At 45.1% G+C, this 24,389-nt stretch overlaps 1 protein-coding gene and 1 pseudogene across 1 annotated transcript; one reads left to right on the top strand and one right to left on the bottom strand.

The window, feature by feature from the left end:
• Positions 1–2,586: 2,586 nt before the first annotated feature.
• LOC137149984 (olfactory receptor 51H1-like) lies at positions 2,587–12,520 on the top strand (annotated as a pseudogene).
• Positions 12,521–16,201: 3,681 nt separating this feature from the next.
• On the bottom strand, positions 16,202–17,137 carry LOC137149982 (olfactory receptor 51G2-like). The gene has a single exon (XM_067543635.1). It carries the CDS (start codon positions 17,135–17,137, stop codon positions 16,202–16,204), a length of 936 nt encoding a protein of 311 aa, XP_067399736.1.
• Positions 17,138–24,389: the final 7,252 nt, after the last annotated feature.

Here is a 24,389-nt window from a genome sequence, read left to right as displayed (position 1 = left end):
CAAGTCTCCTAACTCCTCCACTAGTGGCCTAACCACTGCCTTAGCATTAGCAGTAGTTTTTTGTTTTACAATAGTGCAGTGGGGGCCTAGTCGGGGCCCAGGGCCCCTGGTGCCAGGAACCACACAACCACAAGCTGGTGCGTACCCCAAAGAGCTTCCAAGCCAAGTATGAGATAAGAGACGGCACAGGGGTCCAACAAACAGATAGAGGAGCATGTGTGAACAAGATCTTTCAAAGTTCTTCGCTACAGCCAAACAAGCCTTTCAAGAGAGACACATCTTCTCTGCTCCCCTCTGTGCCTTTTACCAGGAATGTAGACAAGGAAGTCAGATTTTATGCTAGTTTGTAACTTTTTATTTGAATCTATCAATGTCCAATTTCTTTTCTATGTTAATAAAGAAAACTGTATCAAATGAAATACCTCGCTGATATGTGAGCTCTGCATGCTGTAGCTAAGCCTCTACTCTAGCCTCTACTCTAACCAGCCTTCCCTTCTCAGTCCATCCCCTCCATCCTCTACCACATCCCCTTCAGCAGATCTTGTGGACTATGGCTAATGTGACAGGCCGCGGTAGCACACCTCCGATGAACCTGTGCTTGCAGGGAGCTGGAGAGAGTCCTACAGCAGTTGTGGAGGCGCAGAGATTGTGGGTGGGGGGCCTGGCTATCAGGGGATCACTGAGATCTGTGCATAGCTTTGAGCATCCATGGATACTGGGTTGCCCTGTTTATATCTGAGGGAGAACGGAAGGGAACTGCCCTACTGGAACAACCTGAGACATATTTCCAGGTAGGAGCTGTGTGGAATATTGACGGCACAGCCAGCACCCTGGGTTTGTAATGCAGGAAAGGGGGGTACTGGGGAGAAATCTGACCCTACATAACTTTTATTAGTCTGATTTACTATATTGCAGCAAGATTACAGCTGATACCACTCGGCCGCCCTCGAGGGAGTCCTGTGAGTCCTCTGAGCCGTACGCACAGCGCTGACAGCCTGGATTGCAGGAATAGAGCCTGCGGCAGGGTTTCCGCTCCTGTTTAGTTTGGTGGCAACACCGAGCATCCCCCTGTGATTGGGCTTCCTGCAGTTTGCCATTGGCCATGACGGGGTTAAAGCTGGCACACACTGAACCAATCAGCTGAGGGTTTAAATTTAATTTGTAGCCTGATTTTATGGTTATTAATTTATTGAATAGGGTAAGAGGTTTGCCAATTGCTCTAATTAAAGGATTATGTGGTTCGTATCCTTAATCAGGCTTCAGGTGAGTTTCATAAGGACCCCGGGTACAACAGAGGAAAATTCCAGTGATAACCAATATTTGTATAATTTTATAAATTTATTAAGATAACATCAAATAATAAACAAATGACTGATATAGAGACAATAAAATGAATAATCAAATGGATAATGGATTAATGCAATCTTAAATGTAAAGACTTATTTGATATATATATCTATGATATGCTTTAAGCTAGTATACTCACACCCTTCCTGGACTTGGAGTTGAGTGGAATAAGCACTGCTTCAAAGCTAAGAGCTATAAGCTAAGACTAACATTACAACATGACAACTTTAAGAATACAAAATAAAGAATGAATTTTAACACTAAATAAAACTTCAAGCAGGGGTAGCTGACAGTCGACTGCCCCGATGAGCTAGATTTGATCTTACTTATACCCCCAAGAATATGGATCCTCCTTCCAGGCACATATTTGGCCTTTCCACCTCCAAACTTTTGGGGTACATATAATCTATTGGCTACTAGGTTTGTACGTATTATTGACGTATCCACATCCATTTCCAAGTGGACTTTTATCTCACCTTTGTTATTTCTAGCTTATTGTGGGTTCTGTGGTGTTCTTTTAAAGTTTCTTGGGCGTAACCGGGGACAGCCCCTTCCCCTTTTAATGTCCCTTGACTTGTCTAGGGTAAAGGTTATGACCATATATGTCTTATCCTGTTCTACATTGATACTTATCTAAGCCAAAGGTTAAATATATATATATACTAACGGTAGCTGTCATCCAGGATGAGGCCTGTGATAGCTGTCATCCAGGATGTTGCCTATAAGGTACTTTGCATTAGAGCTGAATAAAATATATCATTTTTTTATTTAATCATACAATCATATCAAAATATATATGAAAAATATCTCTAATAATAATGAAAGCAAGCAGGCTAGTTCTATAGGCTACAAATTACTTTAATTTAATTTGGGTAACAGTTCTTCAAATTCTTTTTGGGCCTTCCTAATTATCCAATAAAGAAAACATCTCAGAGTGCTGAGGGAGTTGGCCGATGTGATTGCAAAGCCATTTGCTATTATTTCTGAAAACTTGTGGTAATTGGGGGAGGTCCTGGACAATTGGAAACAGGCACATATGTTGCCCATCTTCAAAAAACAGGAGAATCCAGGGAACTACAGACGAGGCAGCATCACCTCAGTCCCTGGCAAAATCAAAGAGCATATCCTCAAGGAATCGATTTTGAGGACTTGTATGAGAGGGAGGTCATCAGGAACAGTCAGCATGGATTCATCAAGGGCAGGTAATGCCTGATCAACCTGAATTACTTCTATGGTGAAATGACTGGCTCTGTGGATGTGGAGAAAGTGGGGATCGATTGGCTAGGCAGCAGTTCTGCAGAAAAGGACCTGGGGGTAACAGTGGATAAGAAGCTGGATATGAGTCAACAGTGTGCCCTTATTGACAAGAAGGGTAACAGCAGACTGGGCTGCATTAACAGGAGAACTACCAGCAGATTGAGGGAAGTGATTATTCCCTTCTATTCGGCATTGGTGAGGCCGCATTTGGAGTGTTGTGTCCAGTTTTGGCCCCTCACTGCAAAAAGGATGTGGACAAGTTAGAGAGAGTCCAGCAGAGGGCAACAAAAATGAATAGGGGGCTGGAGCACATTACATGAGAAGAGGCTGAGGGAACTGGGCTTCTTTAGTCTGCAGAAGAGAAGAGTGAGGTGGGATTTGATAGCAGTCTTTAACTTCCTGAAAGGGGGCTCCAGGGAGGATGGAGCTAGGCTGTTCTCAATGGTAGTAGATGACAGAAAAAGGAGCAATGGTCTCAAGTTGGAATGGGGGAGGTCTTGGTTGAATATTAGGAAAATCTTTTTCACTATGGGGGTGTTGAAGCACTGGAGTGGGTTATCTAGGGCAGTGGTGGAATCTCCATTTTTTGAGTCCGGGGTTGGACTACATTAACTCCTCAGGTCCTTTCCCTCCCTAATCTTCTATGATTCAAACACTCTCACCCTAGGCAGCTGCCCAGGCCTGATACTGGCCTGCTATCTGTCAGCTTTATGTTCTTGGGGAAGCAGGGCTCTGTACGCAGCCTGTCTGACTCACAAAAAAAAAAAAAAAACCCTCCCAGCCTCTTCTTGAACCAAAACTGATCAGAAGAAAGACTGACAAAAAGCAATGAAAAGGCAGTGGGAGACACACCTAATCCCCTCTGGACAAGGGTGATAGGATTAAGGTAACTCCCCTAGCCTCATTTGCATCAAAGATGCGACAAGGAGGCATCTCCAGTCACATACAAAATGAAGAACTGAGATTCCAAGACAGGGACCGCACTGAACTCTGGGACCAGAGAAGCAGGGAAGCATAGCATGATGGGGGATCTCTGCTCCAGAGGTTAATGATCCCACACCTGCACACCCCCAGCTCAACTGTTATCAGACCAATTCTAGTCATAGATCCTTATTGATAATGAAAATACCGAATCGACCGGATTGCATTGTGAGCTCCCTCCAAGTAACATTGCCATAGCCAGGAATGATCATTTCCCAGTGTCCAGACTAAACAAAACGACTCTGGTTTACTCCCTTCAGTCATTGTTTACCCATAAACAAATCAAGTTTTCTCCCTTGCACCATTGTTATTTCCCTACAAAAACCCCTAGCCATGTTCAAAACCCTGTTCTGCTGCCTGGATCCAAAAGCTGCCTCAGTTCCACTGGGACTTCACCTTTTCCTGACTGATTGTGTTGGGGGCTCTGCCTGCCTCCAGCACACCGGACCCTAAGATGAACAGCCTGTCTCTTGGGAGCCTTTGACCGGTTCAAGCTGCACTGAGTGGCGAGACCCCAACTCTCTCTCTCTCACTCCAGGTATAACTTTCCAAACCTGACTTGTAATCAAACTTGGTCTAGATTTCCTCAATACCCCAATGGAAACTGTGTAATACTGTAAGTGTTTTCTTTATTGGTCTCTCCTTGTATGCCTATTACTCTATAGACCTGGCAATAAAATAACTTTTATAATCACCCCCCCCAATGAAAGTAACCCTAATAAATGAGTGTACCCCACAGTGATGGGCAAATCTGGTAACAGGTCCTTGGAGGGTTTGATGGATGAGGACACATTAAAAGAACTAGTCAGAAACCAAGGGAGGGGGATGTATGTGAGAACTGCTTATAGGTATTTGGCGGGCATAGGCACAGAAGGGGGGAAGGAATTATTTAGGGTGCTCTTGCCAGAGGGAAGAGGAGGTGTATGACTAGGTGTCATGAGAGGAAACTGCATAAAGGGACATTCAGGCTGCTTAGAGTTCATTTTCCCCTGCTGATATTTGCCCCTGGGAGCCAGAATTACCCTCTTGGGTCACAGGAAGGGGAAGCTGTGGAGACAATGACAATGTTACACCGACTTCAAGGAAGAGAGAAATAAACATCAGGTCTCCTAAACTCCTCTTTTGCTGACTTGTACAAGAAGTAGTCCTTTCTCCTGGTTTCTGGGGAAGGCCCAGCACACACAAAAGTTGATCTGGAAAAAAACAGCATGAGTAAATCCATCCTCAGCCTGTGCTATAAACAACTGGCTACTTTTCTCCCTCTCTCTAAAGTAAAAACAAAACAAAACGCCCTTCCAGCTGTTCTCAGAGCTGTATATATGGGGCCCTGGCTCCACCCCCCCAGACTATAATCACTACACCCAGGGGAGGGGCTCTTGTTATAAATGGCCTGCTCTCCATTTTGAATCCAGACACAGTCTGTGCTGCAGAGAGTGCTGGGTGGGAGGCAAGTGTTTATGCTCTGCTGGGGGAGGAAAAGGAAGAACAGCAAGAGGGGAGATCGTGTGTTTAGTTACCCTGTAGCTGAAGAGCAAATGTGGGGAAATTCAGAGGGCTTCTCTTGTGTGGTCTCCAGAGCAGGGGCTTCCATTGGATTTCTTAGGAAGAGAGAGGATGGTCTCATGATTAAGGCAGTTCAATGCTGCCCTGAAAAACTGGAATTCTATTCTTGCCTCTGCCACAGAGTTCCTGTGTGATGATAGGCAAGTCACTTATACCATACTTGTCACTAATTGGGATCCTCATATTCTGGGTGTCTCATTTGAGACCCATAGTCTCATTCACAGAAGCACTGAGCACTCACCGCTGCCACTGGGAACTGTGTTTTGAATGCATAAAGTGCTGTGTAATGCAAAGTATTTTGAAGAATCCCGTCCTCAGTGTCTCGGATTCTCCACCCCAAAGTAGGGGATACTCTTTGCCTCATTTCCCCATCTCTACAATGGACTGAATAGCTGACAATCAACTCATTAATGTTTGTGAAGCACTCATAGGGAAATTAAGGCAGATACTGCAGCGATTAGCCCCATAGGAAAGCCCAGGAGAAAATGAATTACTCAGTCTTCTGTGCAGAGTTTAAACTGAGTGCAGTGAATAAGGCCAGGGTCACATGCTGATCAAAGGGGGTGAAATCAGATTTTGAATAGCTGCTCATTAAGTGTGCACTGTCCATTCTATGCACTGGATGAGGCAGAGTTCCTGTGGAAAAATGATATGTGACATGTAATAAAAAATTGTATCATAATGTGTACATCCAAGGAGGGCTGACAGGCAATCTTAATTCTGTCACCTCCTAACTTTTCAGTTCTTGACCTTGTAACCTTAATAATGTTCTTTTAATGTAGGATTTTTTGTATCTGACATGCAAATGAATAATGCTGCTGTTATTGCAGGTGTTTTATGGACCGTCAGAGGACATTGAGTGCATGAGATGTCAGCTGTGAACCAGACGGTCCTCAGCCACTTGGCCTTCATCTTCCCAGGAATTGCTGGGCTGGCGTATGGCCTCCCTCTGTGCTCAGTGTGTGTTATAGAAATCTTCAGGTAACTGCATTATCTTAGCTGTCATATGGATGGATCACAGTCTTCACCTCTCTATGTACTATTTCCTTTTGATTCTGGCATTGGCAGACATGGGCTGATCTGTCTCCACCCTACCCACCATGCTGAGCATCTTCTGGTTGGATTCCAGATCCATTGATTTCAATGCCTGCGTTATCCAGATGCATTTCATCCATGCCTTCTCCGCCGTGTTTGGGGTCATAGTGCCATGGCATTTGACTGCTTCATTGTAGGAGTGACATCTGGAAGGCCAAAGCACAACTGGAGCTGCAGCTAGCAAGGGACGTGAAGGGTAAAAAGAAGGGTTTCTACAGATATATTAGCAACAAGAAGTAGGTCCTCACTGAATGGGGGAGGCAACGTAGTAATGATGATGTGGAAAAAGGCCAAGTATTCAAAGCTTTTTTTGCCTCTGTCTTAACAGACAAGGTCAGCTCCCAGACTACTGCACTGGGCAGCACAGTATGGGGAGAAGGTGAGCAGTGCTGAAAGAACAGGTTCAATACTATTTAGAAAGGCTGGACATGCACAAGACCATGGGGCCAGGTGCAATGCATCCAAGGGTGTTGAGGCAGTTTTATGATGGGATTGCAGATCCATTGGCCATGATCTTTGAAAACTCGTGGTGATCAGGGGTGGTCCTGGATGAGTGGAAAAAGGTAAATTCGGTGCCCATATTTATAAAAGGGAAGGAGGATCAGGGTAACTACAGAGCAGTCAGCCTCACCTCAGTCCCTGGAAAAATTATGAAGCAGGTCCTCAAGGAATCCATTTTGAAGCACTTGGAGGAGAGGAAGGTGATCAAGAACAGTCAGCATGGATTCACCAAGGGCAAGTCCTGCCTGACCAACCTGATTGCCTTCTACGATGAGATGATTGGTTCTGTGGATGTGGGGAAAGCAGAGGACGCTATATTACTTGACTTTAGCAAAGCTTTTGATACGCCTTTGCCCGCAAGTTACAGAAGTATGGGTTGGATGAATGGACTATAAGGAGGATAAAAAGCTGGCTAGGTCATCGGGCTCAACAGGCTGTGATCAACAGCTCAGTGTCTAGTTGGCAGCCTGTAATAAGCGAAGTGGCCCAGGGGTCAGTCCTGGGGCTGGTTTTGTTCAACATCTTCATTAATGATCTGAAGGATGGCGTGGGGTGTTGTATGCATAATGACACTTGCGTCCTGGCATCCAGCATGAGTCTGACCCTTGTGACAGATCCTTAGCGATTCCCTCTCCTTTAAGGCTGCGATTTTCAAAGGTGCCTCAAGGAGCTGAATGTAGAAAATCACAGTGTAAACGTGCCCAGTAGGAGGCTGCATTAAAAGGAAAGCTCTGGTGCGGTCAGCCAGGGCAGGCGTGCAGAGACCCAGGCTGCTCTTTGACATCAGACCAAGGAAATTGTCTCTGCCTCTCCCGCTCTGCTGCAGGTAAGTGTCCTGCTGCACTGAGAAGGCAGAATGCAGTGAGAATGGCAGAGGCACATGGACGTTTCTGAAAAACCATATATGGTGCGACGTTACGGATCAGAGTGAGAATCTGAGAAGAGGTCAGATGGCAGTAGCAGGAAAGAGAGTGACCTGCTTGCAGTAAAGGTTTACCGACACAGCTTGCAGGTCCCAATGAATTCAGTGGCTTGATACCAGCTAAGGATAGTGTTGAGTAGCCCTTTAAATGACCCAATCTTTCTCTATTCTCTCTGGTACGTTTATTAGCATTTTATCCAGTTTAATATGCCAAGAGAAAGGCCCTCTTTCCTTTCTATTGGGGCTTATCCCACAGCCTGACCCATCTCTGTGTCACAAGATTTTCCCTGATAATTTACCTAAATTTTCCTTTTCTTTATTTCATCCCATTCTTTCCCGTTATTCCAGCTTTACTTATGCCAGGTCATTGCTCTTCTCCCTGATAAATTAGACTCAGACGACATCTCAATCCAGAGTGTAACTGAATATGATTTATAACCGAATGCATGTACTACTGCAGAACTGTCCCAGTGGCCTGCTGCTCCTTTTGCAAACGTGGAAATCACAAGAACCACATGCCAATGACATACTTATTCTCTTGTAACTCTTCAGGCAAAGCTGTAAGACGCTGGCAGGCTGCTTACATTTTGCCAAGCTCTTTAATCTACTGACGGGATTTAGAAGACTGCAGGCTGCACCTAACAACAGAAAGGGGAAACCCTATCAGAGCTGCATTGTGCACCACCTCAGGAACCCTTGACATAGGCTGTAGCAGTGTTACCCACGGTTCCTCGACCCTGTAACATTTAGTGTCTGCGAGTTGGTATCAGGAAATAAACCAAAGGAAACACCGTAACTCTGTCTGCTATATAGCTGAAAAAGACCAATCCAAAGCAAGTGCTTTTATTTTCAAACTTTGCTTCTGGTCTCCAGCAATTCCATTGGAAGCTTTTACCACAGTCTTCAGCACATACAAACACAAGAGGTGATTAAAGTGCCCCAAAACTTAAGTTTCCCCCAGAAGTCTGAAGCAATCTTTGGGCAGTCTTCGAGTGAATCACTCACAGATTTCCGGATGGCCAATTCTTCTGTCTGCGCCTGGGACCCTTCCAAATGTGTCCAGGAAGCGATCCGCTGACTCAGACTCACTACTTCCCTCTTCTACCCCAACAATTACAGAGACATGTCAGTCAAGAAAACGTTCCACAGCTGACCAAACAGATCAATCCCTGGGCAGAAGCAGGAGCTACAGACAAGTCACTACAAAAAAAAAAAAAAAAGTTAAGCAAGTCTAAAGCTAGAAGATGAGGATTGGAAGGGATCTCAGGAGGCATCTAGTCCAACCCCCTGCTCAAACAGGGCCAACTCCAACTAAATCATCCCAGCCAGTGATTTCTCAAGCCACACCTTAAAAACCTCTAAGGATGGAGATTCCACCACCTCCCTAGGTAACCCATTCCAGTGCTTCACCACCTTCCTAGGGAAAAAGTTTTTCCTAATATCCAACCTAAACCTCCACACTGCAACTTGAGACCATTGCTCCTACTTCTGTCATCTGCCACTACTGAGAACAGCCTAGCTCCATCCTCCCTGAAACCCCCCTTCAAGTATTTAAAAGCTGTTATCAAATCCCCCTTCATTCTTCTTTTTTGCAGACTAAACAAGCCTAGTTCCCTCAGCCTTGCCTCATAAGTCATGTGCCCCAGACCGCTAATCATTTATGTTATCCTCCACTGGACTCACTCTAATTTGTTCACATCCTTTCTGTAGGGGGGAGCCCAAATCTGGACACAATACTCCAAATGTGGCCTCACCAGTGCCAAATAGAGGGGAATAATCACTTCCCTCGATCTGCTGGCAATGTTCCTATTAATGCAGCCCAGGCCAGGGTTGCCAGCCTTGCAATTTGGTTTTACTGACATGAAGATCTGAAGTTGATTTTTTTTACTGACATCACTAAAAATACCATAAACCATACAATATGTCATAAAAGTGTGTACTCACTTTATGAACATTTTCATAACCAAATTACCTATGGTGTCATTACAAATATAAACTCTGTGCTCGCAATATTCCGTACACAGGGATTTGGAATTCTGCAGTTGTTTTAGCTGCAGTTAGTTGATCGACCAGTTTCTTTAGGCATGTGCAATAATAGAAAACAGGAAATTGAAGTCATGGTCATTGTAGTTTTATGATACAAGAAGTGATTCTGAATGACGACAATAAATGTCAATATGAAGTATGTTTCATTTCTACCCAATTTCATGGACATTTTCATTTATTTACGGGTTTATGGACAGTGTTAATATTGTACATTTTTTAACTGACTGACCAGAAATTTACAGACAGTTGGCAGACGGTTGCAATTGAGAGAATTTACAGACGGTTGCAATGGAGAGAATTAAGAACTGCTATCTGTAGAGATTGAGGAGACAATGGGTTGGGAAGCTCTTCCGAGTTTAAAGCTATTACTAGATGCCCTCAGCACTCAGATCTGTGTGGTGTTTAGCTCTTTAAATCAGCATGCCTAGTTCCCTCAGCCTCTCCTCATAAGTCTTGTGCTCCAGCCCCCTAATCATTTTTGTTGCCTTCCGCTGGACTCTCTCCAGTTTCCCCACATCCTTTTTGTAGTGGGGGGCCCAAAACTGGACACAATACTCCAAATGCAGCCTCACCAATGCCGAATAGAGGGGAATAATCACTTCCCGCGATCTGCTGGCAATGCTCCTACTAATGCAGCCCAATATGCTATTAGCCTTCTTGGCAACCAGGGCATATACAGCTTCTTATCCACTGTTACCCCCAGGTCCTTTTCTGCAGAACTGCTCCATAGCTCGTTGGTCCCCAGTTTGTAGCTGTGCATGGGATTCTTCCATCCTAAGTGCAGGACTCTGCCCTTGTCCTTGTTGAACCTCATCAGATTTCTTTTGGCCCTATCCTCCAGTTTGTTTAGGTCCTTCTGTATCCTATCCCTACCTTCCAGGGTATCTACCACTCCCCTTAGCTTAGTGTCATCTGCAAACTTGCTGAGGGTGCAATCTACCCCATCCTCCAGATCATTAATGAAGATGTTGAGCAAAACTGGCCCCAGGACCGACCCCTGGGGCACTCCGCTTGTGACCGGCTGCCAGCTAGACATGGAGCCATTGATCACTACTCGTTGAGCTCTGTGCTCTAGCCAGTTCTCTACCCACTTTACAGTCCATTCACCCAACCCATACTTCTTTAACTTGCTGACAAGAATACTGTGAGAGACCACATCAAAAGCTTTGCTAAAATCAAGGTATGTCACGTGTACTGCTTTTCCCACATCCACCAAGCCAGTCACCTCTTCATAGAAAGCAATCAGGTTGGTCAGGCATGACTTTCCCTTGGTGAATCCATGTTGACTCTTCCTGATCACCTTTCTCTCTTCCAAGTGTCTTAAAATGGATTCCTTGAGGCCCTGCTCCATGATTTTCCCAGGGATTGAGGTGAGGCTGACCAGTCTGTAGTTCCCTGGATCCTCTTTCCTCCCTTTTTTGAAGATGGGCACTATATTTACTTTTTTCCAGTCATCAGGGACCTCCCCAATTGCCACGAGCTTTCAATGAAAATAGTCAATGGATCTGAAATCACATCAGCCAGCTCCCTCAGCACCCTCGGGTGCATTGCATCTGGACCCATGGACTTGTGTATGTCCAATCTTTCTAAATAGTCTTGGACCTGTTCCTTCAGCACTGCGGGATGTTCACCTCCTTCCCATTCTGTGCCGCCCAGTGCAGCAGTCTGGAAGCTGACCTTGTCTGTGAAGACAGAGGCAAAAAAGGCATTGAGTACCTCAGGTTTCTTCACATCCTTTGTCACTAGGTTGCCTTCCCCATTCTGTAAGGGGCCCACACTTTCCCTAATCTTCCTCTTGTTGGTAACATACCTGTAGAAATCCTTCTTGTTCCCTTTCACATCCTTTGCTAGCTGCAACTCCAACTGTGCTTTGGCCTTCCTGATTTCCTTCCTGCATGTTCGAGCAGTATTTTTATAATTCTCCCTAATCTTCCACTTCTAGTAAGCTTCTTTTTTGTGTTTAAGTTCACCAAAGACTTCTTTGTTAAGCCAAGCTGGACGCCTACCATATTTGCTATTCTTCAGCCATCAGATATTCATCCACATAGGAACCCTTGGAATGCGGGAGCAAAACTCCTGGATGGCTTTCTAGCTGTGTGTCCCATACATACTGACAGTGGTAGGGAACGGTAACTATCCTCTTTGTTATCAGGACAGAGGAAAGCCTCCATGAGCCCTTGTACATTTCCTTTTTTACTAGCCCTCTCCAGTCTGGGCCTACATTGCCAACAATGTTGAGTGGCCTATATAAGTTTAATGCCAGGGAAATTGCTTTTGATGCCTGCATCATCCAGATATTCTTCATCCATACCTTTGGATGAATGGCCTTTGACAGCTTCATTGCAATATATGATCCTCTGAGAGAACCTCGCTACTCTCCAATTCACTAATAGGAAAAATAGGAGTAGCAATTTTATTTAGGGGCATCTGCGTAGTCTTCCAACTCCTCTTCCTTCTGAAATGCTTCCCCTTCTGCAGTTCCAATGTGCTCTCCCACTCATATGGTTTGCATGAGGATGCGATGAAATTGGCTGTACAGACAAGAGGGTTAACAGCTTGTATGGCTTGATTATAGTCATTTGCACATTAAGGTTGGACACCATGATCATTCTTCCGTCTTACGTTCTGATCCTCAAGACAGCGATGAATCTTGCATCCCAGAAAGATCATTTCAAGGCCTTGGATTCCTGTGTATCCCACATTTGCCCCAAACCAAACAGTTCCCTAGATGGATATGCAAAATTCTCCATCCAAAGAACAGCCAGTCATAACACTTCTTCCAAAGGAGAGATTGTTCTCATGCTATAAATATGAAGGCAGTTCAGTTTTTCCAAAGGAAATGTTCAATGTAATCTCAACTTCTGTAAAGGTCACTTCAGAGCAGTTTTTGAAAGACATGAAGAGGGACTTGATCCTCGACTAATCATTAAGTATCATTATATGTACTGCCGTAGCACCAGCTAGCTGTGCTCATGGACCAAGACCCCATTGTGTGAGGCACCACACAAACACAGAGCAAAAACACAATCCTTGCCCCAAAGAGCTTGGAATCTCTCCACACAGAGCTCCCATTGCCTTCAATGGTGTCACATGAGGGGTAGATTCATCCCATCGGGCCTTATAATCTCACAGCAGTGAAAGTCGGGATTATAACCCCACTAAACTCAAAGGACCAAATTCTGCTTTCGCTGACACCAGTGGAAATCCAGAGTCACTGCATTCACTTCAGTAATATTATACTTGACTTACACTGGTGTAAAGGAGATCAGAGTCATGTCCAAATTACACTTTGAATCTCACGTGTATGCATGGGAGACTGCTTTGCTTACACCCAGTGGGGTTAGTGGGTGTTACTCAAGGAAAGTAGGAGGGTACAAAATGAGAAACAATGGATTTTTCATTACCTCTCTCCTCCAACGTCTCTATTGAACCAACATTGCTTGAAAGACTTTGAACTGGGGAAATTGGTCCCAGGCTGTGAAGGAAATCCATCCTGTGTACCAAGAACTGTGAACTGCCTGCAATCTCCAATGGGATGAGAAAAACTGTTTTCTTCAAATCTAGCTTCACTTGGTAAAGTTTAGGAATAAGATGGCATGTTTATTTTTTATTTCTTTCCCAGTCAATTTTGACCCTTATGCCTTATGACTTGTGATCACTTTAAATCCTTCTTGCTGGAGTTAATAAACTTGCTTTACTGCTTTATCCTAACCAGTGTGGTTGGGTCAAAGTGTGCGGGGAAACTCTGCTTGAAATAGCAAAGCTGGTGCATAATTATTATCCTTTGCTGGAAAAACGGATATACATGAGCTTGCTTTGTACCATGGATGGACTGGATAGCACAAGACGCACATTTCTGGGGTGCAAGGCTGGGCCTCGAGAAGTGGTAGGTGTTGCCCTGTGTGTAGTTCATGAGGGGCTGGGAGAGCATTAATGCAATGTTGCATGCTGAGGGCTGTGTGTGACCAGTGCCTGGCGGGTTGTGTTGTTCATGAGGTGGAGAATGAAGGGGGAACAGCCATTCAAAGAGTCCAGATTGTACCCTGGGGTATGTTACACTGCGCTATACAGACAACCTGTGTGGTTGGGTCAAAGTTGTAGTAGATTAAAGAGTTAAAAGCTGGACAAGTAATCAGGCCTAAATTACAGTGAACGGGGTCATGGCAAGGGCAAATCTTCTCTCTGTTATTTGGTATGAATTTTAGTTAGTCTGTTATCTTTTTCTTCTTTTCCTCCATTTCTGGCCATCTGTGCTGGAAATAAGGCTAATAAAATTCTTATCACTTCTAAGCAAGGTCTTTTGGTGGAAAACATATTATCTTCCTTCTCCCACTGACATGCCTTTACTTCAAAGAATGTTAGTGTAAAATTTATAGGTTTTAAGGTGATGTGCCTGCCCTCTGTATGGTAACCCTGTAAACAACAAACAGGGGAGGGTATAGTTATATTCATTATGTAGTTGTTAATATTCATTTCATAGGTGTCAATGTAACCAAATAAGGGTTTATGGAGAGTTGCTGTAAATGTATACATTTACATACTGTAATGGATAAAAGAATTGTAAAGTAACCCCCTCGTTGCTCACTCACAGCATCAAGGTGGAACGAGCAGACAATAAAGGATTCCGTCTCCCCAATCCACCCTCAGAACAACCTGTTTGATTCTTTCTAACAAAAGTGTGTGGGAAACTCTGGTTGAAAAAGAAAAGCTGGTGCATAATTTTTATCCTTTGCTGGAAAAATGGATTTACATGAGCTTGCTTTGTAAAGGGAACGGACTGGACAGTACGAGATGCACATTTCTGGGGTGCAAGACTGTGCCTAGGGAAGTGGCAGTTGTTGCCCTGTGTGTCGTTCATGAGGGGCTGGGAGAGCATTCACGCAACGTTGAATGCTGAGGGCTATGTGTGACCAGAGCCTGGAGGGTTGTGTTGTTCATCATAAAGCAGTGCAAAAGTCATCCTGAGCTGCAGAATGAAGGGGGCATAGTCATTCAAACAGTCCAGATTGTACCCTGGTGTATGTCGCATTGTGATATACATAGAACACTCCCTTCCAGGTACACACACAGCCAAGCCAATGCCCCTGTAGTCCACAAGCGCTGGGTCCAGCTCTGGGGAAGGGATGTGCAGCCAGGGTCTCCCACACTGTGCCAGGCTCCAACTGCTAGTCCCGGCTGGGCTAGGGTGGTGCAAGACTTCCTCTTTCCCTTCATGGGGCTGTTTCTGGGACCAGGTCAGATCCACGTCTGGGAAACTCCCCTGGCTGCACAAAGCTCCACCCCTGGTTTCTGTCCCCATCGCTCCCAGCCTTCAGGGACAGCAGTCACTGTACGGGAGCTCCCTTCACCTAGTGAGCCATTTTTTCTTAAGGACAACCCTGCATAACATCAACATTCAGAGCTGGATGGCCGGAGAGTGGTCCATGCCACCCTTTGCATCAGGCGGGGTATCTACAGGGGGTGATATAGAAAATTTTGGGGTGCTCATGTCCCCTGAAAGGCCTCCCAGAGTCACCCCTAACTGATTTTTTGGTCCGGTGGCAATTCTGAAAAATTGAAAAAGAATTGCTTTAGGCTGAACCAAATCTTAATTTTTTCTGATTTTCTAGTGACTCCATTTCAGGTTTGGTCAAAGGTGGGATTTGAATCTGGGCCTTCCCACAACCCACATGAGCACTCTAATCACTGACCTAAAGATTATGCTGAGTGATGAGAGACAGCTCAACCACCTTCTCCCTCACCTCTGACCATTCTTCTGAATGGCCAAAACTATTGTGTCACATTGCTAATCGTTTCGGGTCAGCTGAATCTGCATTTTCCATCAAATGAACAATCTGTGTGAAAAATTTCACCTATCTTTGGTGTGAACCTGGTTCCTTCTTCAGAGAGGACTAAATGGACTTAAAACACAGAGGAGAAGTTGCTTATGAGTGGTTCCAGTTACTGGAAGATGTTTGTAAACTTTAATCAGACAATGGAAATAAATCCCATTTGAGGCATAACTATTCCTAGATTTTAAGGGCGGAAGAGATCACTGTGATTATCAAGATTCACCTTCCATATCGCCCAGTCCCCAGAAACTCACCCAGCAATTTCAACATCAAATCTAGTCTTCTGACTGAACTAGGAACATGAACAGCTGTGTGCAACTGGAGCACAAGAAGGAGAAGAGTTTTCATCACTTTAAGTTCTAGGTCATGAACTAATGCTCTTATCCTGTGTCTGGGAAAAGGAAGGAGGGTCTTGTGAGTAAGGGAGGGCACCAGGATTTAGGCAATACACAAAAAATTCCAAACTCTGGCACACAATCCCTGTGTGACCTGGGACCTTGACCTTCAGAGCAGTGCACAAACCACAAGACCAGCCTCCCAGCTCGTGAGGCTGGATTACCACTGTCCCAGAGCTTCCCCATACAGTGTGGAGACTGGAGATAGCAAGAAGCCAGTTACAGGGGTTTGATTCTCTGGAGCTGGGTGATGAACTGACCCTTCACTTGATGAATACCCTGATTATTCTCACACGAATTGCTTGTGTTTTCACGCTGTACACAATTGGGTTCATCAGGGGCGGGAGCAGCATATAGACATTGCCCAGGACAATCAAAAATATCGGTGAAGAGTTCTTTACGAATCTATATATCACAGCTAAGGCAATCTCTGGTATGTAGAAGACAAGGACGACCCAGACGTGGGAGACGCAGGTGTTCAGGGCCTTTAGGCGCGCCGCGTGCGAAGTGATGCTCAACACTGATTTAAGGATCATCACATAGGATAGGAGGATGAGCAGCAAGTCCAACCCCTGTGTAGAGACTGTTATAAAGAAGCCATAGATAATGTTGACTCTGAAATCCGAACAAGCCATTGTCATGACCTCCTGGTGCAGGCAGTAGTAATGGGAGAGGATGCTGTCCTTACAGTATCGATGTTGTTTCAGGAGAATGGGGAGTGGTAATATTAGGGTTACCGCTCTTAGCAGAGATACCAGTCCCATCTTTGATATTGTCGGAGGGGTTAAGATGGAAGCATATCTCAGCGGGTTACAGATCGCCACAAAGCGGTCAAACGCCATGGACAAGAGCACAGAAGATTGAATTAACGTAAACAAGTGGATGAAGAACAACTGGGCAAAACAGGCATCATGGCTGATCTCCCTTGAGTGAAACAAGTAAAAGCCCAGTGTTGTTGGTAGGGTGGATAACGATAAGCCAAGGTCTGTAACCGTCAACATGGAAAGGAAAATGTACATGGGCTCATGGAGGGTTGGATCTGTTTTTATAATGAACAGAATGACTGAATTACCTAATATGGAAATAAGATACATTAAGCACAACGGGATGAAAATCCAGATATGCACATCTTCCAGGCCCGGTATTCCGGTGAGAAGGAACACTGCAGGTTGGAATTTGGTGTCATTGACAGCTGACATGATATACTGTGTGGGTCCAAGGAGTTTTGAACTTTTCTTCCTGAAAGGAAAAGAAACAGGAGACTAGATAATATTGAAGGAGACATCATTCTGCTCTCAGTGCGTGTCTAGAGTCTTCCAGAAGGTCAAGGAAGATCAACAAAAACATACTCTTGGATTTACACATGAGGATTATCTGTTCTGTTCATTCCCTCTGAAGCCTCTGGCATTGGCCATAGGAAGACAGGATACTGGGCTTCATGGGCTGTTTGTTTGACCCCGTGTGGCTGTTCCAATATTCTCACGTACACCACCAATAGGGAATGCCAGAGTGGATCAGACCTGCAGTGCATGTAGCCCATTTTCCTGTGGCTAGGAATAGAAGTTTCAGAGGAAGGTAGAAGATGCTGAACAATAGACAGCTGCGAGATAACCTGCTCCCAGGGGGAAATTCCTCTTGACAGAATGCAGGAGAAGCAGAAACAGGGAAGGCAATGCAACTACCTGCTACAACAGGTTTTGCACTAACCTCCAGTTGAGAGTGCAAGTTACTTCAGACAAGCTCATGTAACCTGTGATGGGTGTAAATTACATACAACCACTATATAAATCCCTTGACTGCACCTCATCTCTACTCTTTACTGAAACAGAGACCAGCAATTCTCTTGTTTCATGACTTTTTGGAATGTCTCGCCTAATTGTATCAGAATTATTGTGTGCATAAATCTGAATGTCAGTGTTACAAGCAGAATCTGGTCAGTTACCAGGAGACATAGTCATACAACTGCTCACTGAACAAAGCGATAACAGCACAAATCCATTGCAATCAGAATTTGGAATACCTCTGAAATATTTTCTAAAGAAAAGCCGTTATGTAGTACAGTTACTCCTGCACCAACACCTGCTACTGGCCTTCGATAGACATGCATGTGATGAAAATTTGTTTGTAGTAATTGTATTACAATGAAATCTTTTGGCATAACATTTATAGAACCATACTTTAGCACACACATGTGAACCCATTCTTTCCCTTTCGGATCTTCTTTCAGGGATTATTTCTCAGGTTAGAAGGGGACATAAAACGTAACGTGTGTCATCTTGATTTCTTGAGAACTTGAAAATATTGTAGCCTGTCTGTCATTCAATCGCCTGTCAACAAACAAAAGTGTGGGGAATCCTTTGCTGCTGCTACCTTCTCTATCCCTGGGTTCACAGCTGACTGGTTATCTGCTGTTTCTCTAATGTCAATCTGCAGCCTTTACTGGGGGTGGGGCAGGCTTTGGGATCAGCATATACTGTATTTATTCCCTCAGCTCCCACTTTCTAGCACACTGGTTTTCAACACTTTTTCATATCTGGACCTTGACAAAATTTCAAATGCAGGTGCGAATAACTTTGGCAATCTTACACATGGTCTGCAGAACCCCAGGCTCTGGTCTAGTCCATTGTACAACCACCAAGTACAACCACTGCTCTAGTACATTGTAACGTAGCACCTGTTACTCTGCTATGATGAGGGTTTGTGGGAAGCAGGTTTCAAAGTGAAATGCATGAGTATTTATGGACATCAAACTTCATTTCACAGATGAAAGTCATCTATTACTCTCTTTCTATCTCTGACTGTCTATCTACTGTATTATATAGTCCTAGTTTAATAGCAGGCTGCTGGAAAACAAACAGGAAGGGAGACAATCTCCCTGAAGTGAGAATGGCTTTTCCTGAGCTGTTAAGAAAAAGCACCTGAGCTTCATGCTGAGACAATCCTATTTCCAGGCTCCAACCAGGTTACACAACTTGTTTCGCCAGTGCTAGGAGTCACTTCAATGGTTGTGCAGTTGGTGCTGAGAAAATCTTTAAACTGACACAGACAAACACACACACAGCATGGGGAATTCAGAAGATGCTTATTCTTCCGAAGTCTCAAAGGAGTGGGGGTGCTTGAGATAAGAGTCACGTACAGACTGTTGTTTTAAAACCCTTTTATTCTCCCATGTGACACTTTTTTCCTGCTGTTCAGATTAAACAACAATTTGGTTCAATAAGACTGGCTGGGCATCACAGGTCACAGACTCCCAAAGGGAAAAAGCAAAGTTGCAGAACAACTTTGACCTCCTGGGCAAGCCCAGTTGACCCACCCTGTGCTGTAGCCCAGGGTCCAGTCTGAGGATGGAAGAAAGATGGGATTCCACCCCAGAAGAAGGAAAGGGTTGAGGCTGACATCTGGCATTCGGAGACCAGAGAGGGGGGCAGAGATGCAGGATGCCCTGTAACTGTGAGGGGTTTCGACAGGACAGCAATTCCCACAAGCAAATAAATCTGAGGTGATTTGGGAAATACTCATATTCCATCGGCTGTTCTTTGGCCCAGAGCTCACGGCAGCTCTGGAAATGGGAACCATTCAGAAACCCTTACTCGGGGTTTTAACATTCCAAGCTCCCTTTGAATCTGGGACTTCTGTGTACCTGGAATGATCTGCAAGGGGCCACGGAGACATGGAGTGGAGGTTCCCCCAGCTACCTTGTGCTGCCTGCTCTCCAGACTCTCTCCCTGAGTCACACCCACAGCCCAGCAGAGTCAGCTGCCACGGCACAGAACATCTGCCCATGCCAACAGCTGGCAGCCTTTACCCTTCCCTTGGCGTTGAAAAGATTTAAAGACACAGACACCTGCCAACGTACCCAGTGCCTGTGAGAAGGGGAGCAGCTGCCAGCAGAGATCTGCACCCTAACAGAGAAGGAGTCAGCGGAGAGCTTGCACGGGCAGCAGGCAGAGAGGCTGCCACTGTCCTTATGAAGCATGTTTGACCATTTCCTTGGGGGCCACTTGGCCACCTGGGACCCTCAGCTGATTGGTTCAGTGTGTGCCAGCTTTAACCCCGTCACGGCCAATGGCAAACTGCAGGAAGCCCAATCCCAGGGGATGCTCGGTGTTGCAACCAAACTGGACGGCAGCGCAAGCCCTGTCGCAAGCTCTATTCCTGCAATCCAGGCTGTCAGCGCTGTGCGTACGGCTCAGAGGAGTCACAGGGCTCCCTCAAAGGCGGTCGAGTGGTAACAATGATGCTCTTACAGCTGAAATATTGCAACAATGCAGTAAAATAGACTAATAATAGTAATGTAGGGTCAGATTCTTCCTGGCAACCCCCTTTCCTACATTACTAACCCAGGGTGCAAACCGAGGAGGAAGATTCCACACAGCTCCTACCTGGAAATTTCCCTCAGATTGTTCCAGTAGGGCACGTTCCTTTCCTTCTCCCTGAGGAATAAAGGTGAGACCCAGCGTCCATGGATCCCCAAAGTTACTCACAGATCTCAGTGATCCCCTGATAGCCAGGCCCTCCCACCCACAATCTCTGTGGCTCCACAACTGCTCTAGGATCCTCTCCAGCTCCCTGGGAACACAGGGTCTTCGGGGATGTGCTACTGGGGCCTGTCCCAGTAGCCCCTGCCCACAGGACCTGCTGAAGGGGCCGTTTTAGGGATGAAGGAGGCTGCATGGAGATGGGAAGGCTTTATACACAAGGAAGTGACACCTCCTCACCCCCACCCGTAGCCCTTGATAGCCAATAAAAATGTATATTGTGGCAGACTATTTTCAGACTATTTACATATTAAACTGACTCAACATCTGTCATTCTTTTTTCTGACATTTCAGGCAGCCAGGGCAGCGCCTCTGCCACATACATTATACTGGTGTTTATACACAGCATTTACACAGATGCAGAATAACGTGCTGGATAAATGTGTTGCTATCTTACTCCAGTGGTAACTGCTAATATAGTTGTTCTTTTAACTGAAGTGGTAGAGATCTGTGGGTTTGGCTTTGACAGTCCCGGGTCCATTCCCTGCTGCTATTGACCCATAATGGATGGTTCTTACAAAAGCCAGCATGTTACATCCATAGTGTATATTTTTCTTCCTTAATTATAGGCAAGCCTGTTTTAGGCCTATTATTAAAAATGACTGACACTGTTCTAAGACCCTGTTTTCAATTGCATATCATTTTTCCAAATTTAAACCATTTGGGCTGGTATTTTCCATGCCAGGTGTCTGCCTCAGCCCAACTTTGTTGGGAAAATGTCAGTGTTATGATACAGTCTGGGATTACCTTATCACATACTATTTTTTCCACATGACCCCAGGCTCATTCATTGCATAGCATAGACCTGCTGTGGGGATGAAGCAGGGCTGTGTCATGAACAAGGCTTTTGTCTATAGGACCTCTGCTTCATTTGTTGTGGAAGTTGGAAGGTGTATAGTAAATGGGCAAGACAGCAGGAAGAGAGAGGATGGTCTCATGATTCAGGCAGTTCAATGCTGCTCTGGAGAATTGGATTCTATCCCTGCCCCTACCACAGAGTTCCTGTGTGATGCTAGGCAACTCACTTATACCATACTTGTCACTAATTTGGATCCTCATATTCTGGGTGTCTCATTTGAGACCCATAGTCTCATTCGCATACGCACTGAGCACTCACCGCTGCCACTGGGAACTGTGTTTTGAACACATGAAGTGCTGTGTAATGCTAAGTATTCTGAAGAACCCCGTCCTCGGTGTCTCAGACTGGCCACCCCAAAGTAGGGGATGCTCTTTGCCTCATTTCCCCATCTCTACAATGGACAGAATAGCTGACAATCAACTCATTAATGTTTGTGAAGCACTTATAGGAAAATTAAGGCAGATAATGCAGCGGTAAGCCCCATAGGAAAGCCCAGGAGGAAATGAATTACTCTGTCTTCAGTGCAGGGTTTAAACAGTGTGTAGTGAATAAGGCCAGGGTCACACGCTGATCAAGGGAGTGAAATCAGATTTTGAATAGCTGCTCATTAAGTGCGCACTGTCCATTCTATGCACTGACTGAGGCAGAGGTCCTGTGGAAAAACGGTATGTGACATGTAATAAAAATTGTATCATAATGTGTACATCCAAGGAGGGCTGGCAAGCAATCTGAATTCTGCCACCTCCTAACTTTTAAGTGCTTGACTTTGTAACCTTAATAATGTTCTTTTAATGTAGCAGGTTTTGTATCTGACATGCAAACGAATAATGCTGGTGTTATTGCAGGTGTTTTTTGGATCGTCAGAGGACATTGTGTGCATGAGATGTCAGCTGTGAACCAGACTCTCCTCAACCACCTGGGCTTCATCTTCCCAGGAATTCCTGGGCTGATGTATGGCCCTTCCTCTGTGCTCAGTGTATGTTATAGCAATCTTGGGGTAACTGCATTACCCTAGCTGTCATATGGATGGATCACAATCTCCACTTCTCTATTTACTATTTCTTTTTGATTCTGGCATTGGCAGACTTGGGCTGATCTGTCTCCACCCTACCCACCATGCTCAGCATCTTCTGCTTGGATTCCAGATCCATCCATTTCAATGCTTGTGTTATCCAGATGCACTTCATCCATGCCTTCTACGCCCGTGTCCGTACACATATATGTATATATACGTATATATGCTGTACACTTCAGATGATTATACTCACACCCTTCCTTGATGACATGATAGAGAGATGTCCAGCTCCTGCACACTTGATTGGGACGTGACAGCTAGGCAGTGATAGGGAGCTGAGAGCTATAAAGTTAAGACTGAGTGTATGACTGTAAGGACGGCGGCAAAGTGTAAACCTGCTCAATCGATCAGGAAGTTGACTAAGTAAAACCACCCCTTCAAGTAGCATAGTAGTAGTTTGCGTAACTCCCATCGACTGTCACCGAATCGCCAGGTAAGTGTAGACCAGGGCTGAGACTACAAATAATACTAAGTATAAACTAAGAAGAAACAATCCTGACAAAGGAAAGATATCTATCCTATTGGCAAACATTCTATTGGTCGTATTCTTACTAGAAGAAAGCACAAGCACCCACACAAGCACCAGGCACCGATTAATGTGGTTTGCCCCTTTTACACACTGAACAATATGGGTTCTCCTTCTAAGTCCAAACATGCCTTCTTCACCTACAAATAATGAGGGTACACGTATTCTATAGGCTGGCAGGTTCATGCGTACTAATGACCTATCCATATTCTTTCCAGACGGTTCGCTCATCTCACCTTTGTTATTTCTGGCCATTTCTGTGGTTTGTTTGTGGTGTACCTGTGAAGTTTACTGGGGGCATAAACTAAGGCCCCCTGTCTAGATGCCTCCTGACTTATCTAGGGTGAATTTTATAACTATAGATATATATACACACCTTATCCCTTAAGTCATCATTACTTATCTGGGCCAAAGGTCCCGAACATGTGTATGCTAATAGCCTTAGCTTTTCATACAGGATGTGGCCTGTAGGTATCTTGCATTACAGCTCTAACACTTGAAGAAAAACAACAAGAGTTCTGTAGCACTTTAATTTAATTTAATTTCAGCAGGCATAAACTTTCATGAGCTTCAGTAAACTTCCTCAGATGCAGTTGGTAGAAATGATACAGCAAATAGATAACATATATAGTAGGCAACATTTACATATCCATGCTCCTCCCTCTAAGGTCCTTGCAATGACTCACTCTCACCCTGTGTGACTGAAAACAAAATCCCCCTGTGTGGGACCGTATTTGTTCTCCAAAACACAGGACCTCCTAGACTGCGCTCCAACCTCCTCCATTGCCCAGGAGCATCCCCACACTCCTTGCTGCGGTCTGCGTTGGTGAAGGCTCACCGCAGCTTTCCTGGATCCTCACCAGCTGGCTCCCTCGGTAGCTCAGTCCCTTCCCCCTAGGCTGAGAGAGGCCAGCTGTCCTTCCCCTGCTGCTGTTGCCATGTTCTGAGAGAAGAGGCAGCCGGCCCGGCCTCCCACGGCTCCTGTAGGTGGCAGGGAGTGAGGGGAGCCAGGCTCTGCCCAGTTCCAAAAGTCTCAGGATGATTAAGACAGGATACTGGGCTTCATGGACCATCGCTCTGACCCTGTGTGGCCATTCCTATATTCTCATGTACACCACCGATAGGGAATGCCAGACTGGATCAGACCTGTAGTGCATTTAGCCCCTTTTCCTGTGGCTAGAAAGAGAAGTTTCAGAGGAAGATAGAAGAAGCCGTACAATAGACAGCTATGAGATAACCTGCTCCCAGGGGAAAATTCCTCCTGACACAGACATATTTTGTGGTGTAAATCAGGAAGTTTTATGACCCTCTCAAGCTATTTGAAAAACCCCTCACTACTGTAATTGGATTTTCTGCTTCCCCAGATCAACCTCCAGTCCCTCTTTGAATCCTACTAACCTCTTGGTCCCATTGATATCTTGTGGCTGTATGTTCCACAGCCTTCTTCAGCACT

The sequence above is a fragment of the Emydura macquarii genome, unplaced genomic scaffold (genome assembly GCF_026122565.2).
Source record: "Emydura macquarii macquarii isolate MOO-44397 ecotype Brisbane River unplaced genomic scaffold, CSIRO-AGI_Emac_v2 contig_934, whole genome shotgun sequence".
In the NCBI taxonomy this organism is placed as follows: Eukaryota; Metazoa; Chordata; order Testudines; family Chelidae; genus Emydura; species Emydura macquarii.
The sequence above is the reverse complement of the archived record's forward strand: the minus strand, read 5'-3'. Positions and strand labels throughout refer to the sequence as shown.